This window comes from Psammomys obesus, unplaced genomic scaffold (genome assembly GCF_907164565.1).
Source record: "Psammomys obesus unplaced genomic scaffold, mPsaObe1.curated_primary_1811, whole genome shotgun sequence".
Taxonomy (NCBI): Eukaryota; Metazoa; Chordata; class Mammalia; order Rodentia; family Muridae; genus Psammomys; species Psammomys obesus.
In genome coordinates this window covers 22,037,319-22,038,066 of record NW_026596040.1, presented here as the reverse complement: position 1 = coordinate 22,038,066, position 748 = coordinate 22,037,319, and the positions used below count along the sequence as shown (strand labels likewise).

General features: G+C 54.3%; 1 protein-coding gene across 1 annotated transcript in view; it reads left to right on the top strand.

Annotated features, from left to right (window-relative positions):
• The window catches only part of Cdx1 (caudal type homeobox 1), an 18,285-nt gene that overhangs the window by 16,110 nt on the left and 1,427 nt on the right, over positions 1-748 (top strand). Inside the window, exon 2 of the mRNA XM_055622741.1 lies at positions 382-527. Coding sequence (XP_055478716.1) covers positions 382-527 — 146 coding nt within the window. The remainder of the gene's footprint in view (positions 1-381; positions 528-748) is intronic.

Genomic DNA, 748 nt, shown 5'->3' with positions numbered 1-748 from the left:
TTCTTTCTTTCTTTCTTTCTTTCTTTCTTTCTTTCTTTCTTTCTTTCGACAGGGTTTCTCTGTGTAGCCTTGGCTGTCCTGGATCCACTTTGTAGATCAGGCTTGCCTCAAACTCACAGAGATCCACCTGCCTCAGCCTTCCAGAGTGCTGGGCTCAAAGGTGTGTGCCACCACCACGCCCGGCTTGGAGGGTTTGTTGCCACCCAGCTTTGAGGCCTTCTGAGGGAGCAGTCAGGGACTTTCCTGCAACCTCACTTTCCATGGCTGACAGAGTTGGCTTCAAGCTGTAGTCTTGTCATCAGCTTCTCACCAGGGACTGCCTGGCCCTTCTTCAGCCTTCCACCACACTCACCTTCCCTCGTTTCCCCTTCTGCCCCTCAGGTAAGACTCGGACCAAGGACAAGTACCGAGTGGTCTACACAGACCACCAGCGCCTGGAGCTGGAAAAGGAGTTTCACTACAGCCGGTACATCACCATCCGGCGCAAGTCGGAGTTGGCTGCTAACTTGGGGCTCACAGAGCGGCAGGTATGTGGGTCCTCCACCTCAGCTCAAGCAGCAGGGCCCAGGGTGGAGCTTTCCGGCTGCCATGCAGGGCCAGAGCACACAAAAAAGAGAACAGAAAGGTTGTCTCCAGACTGCTGGCACAGTACCACACACTGGACCACTGCCATACCACCAACCAAACCCAACCTTCCTACACACACACATACACACACACACACACACACACACACACACACACACAC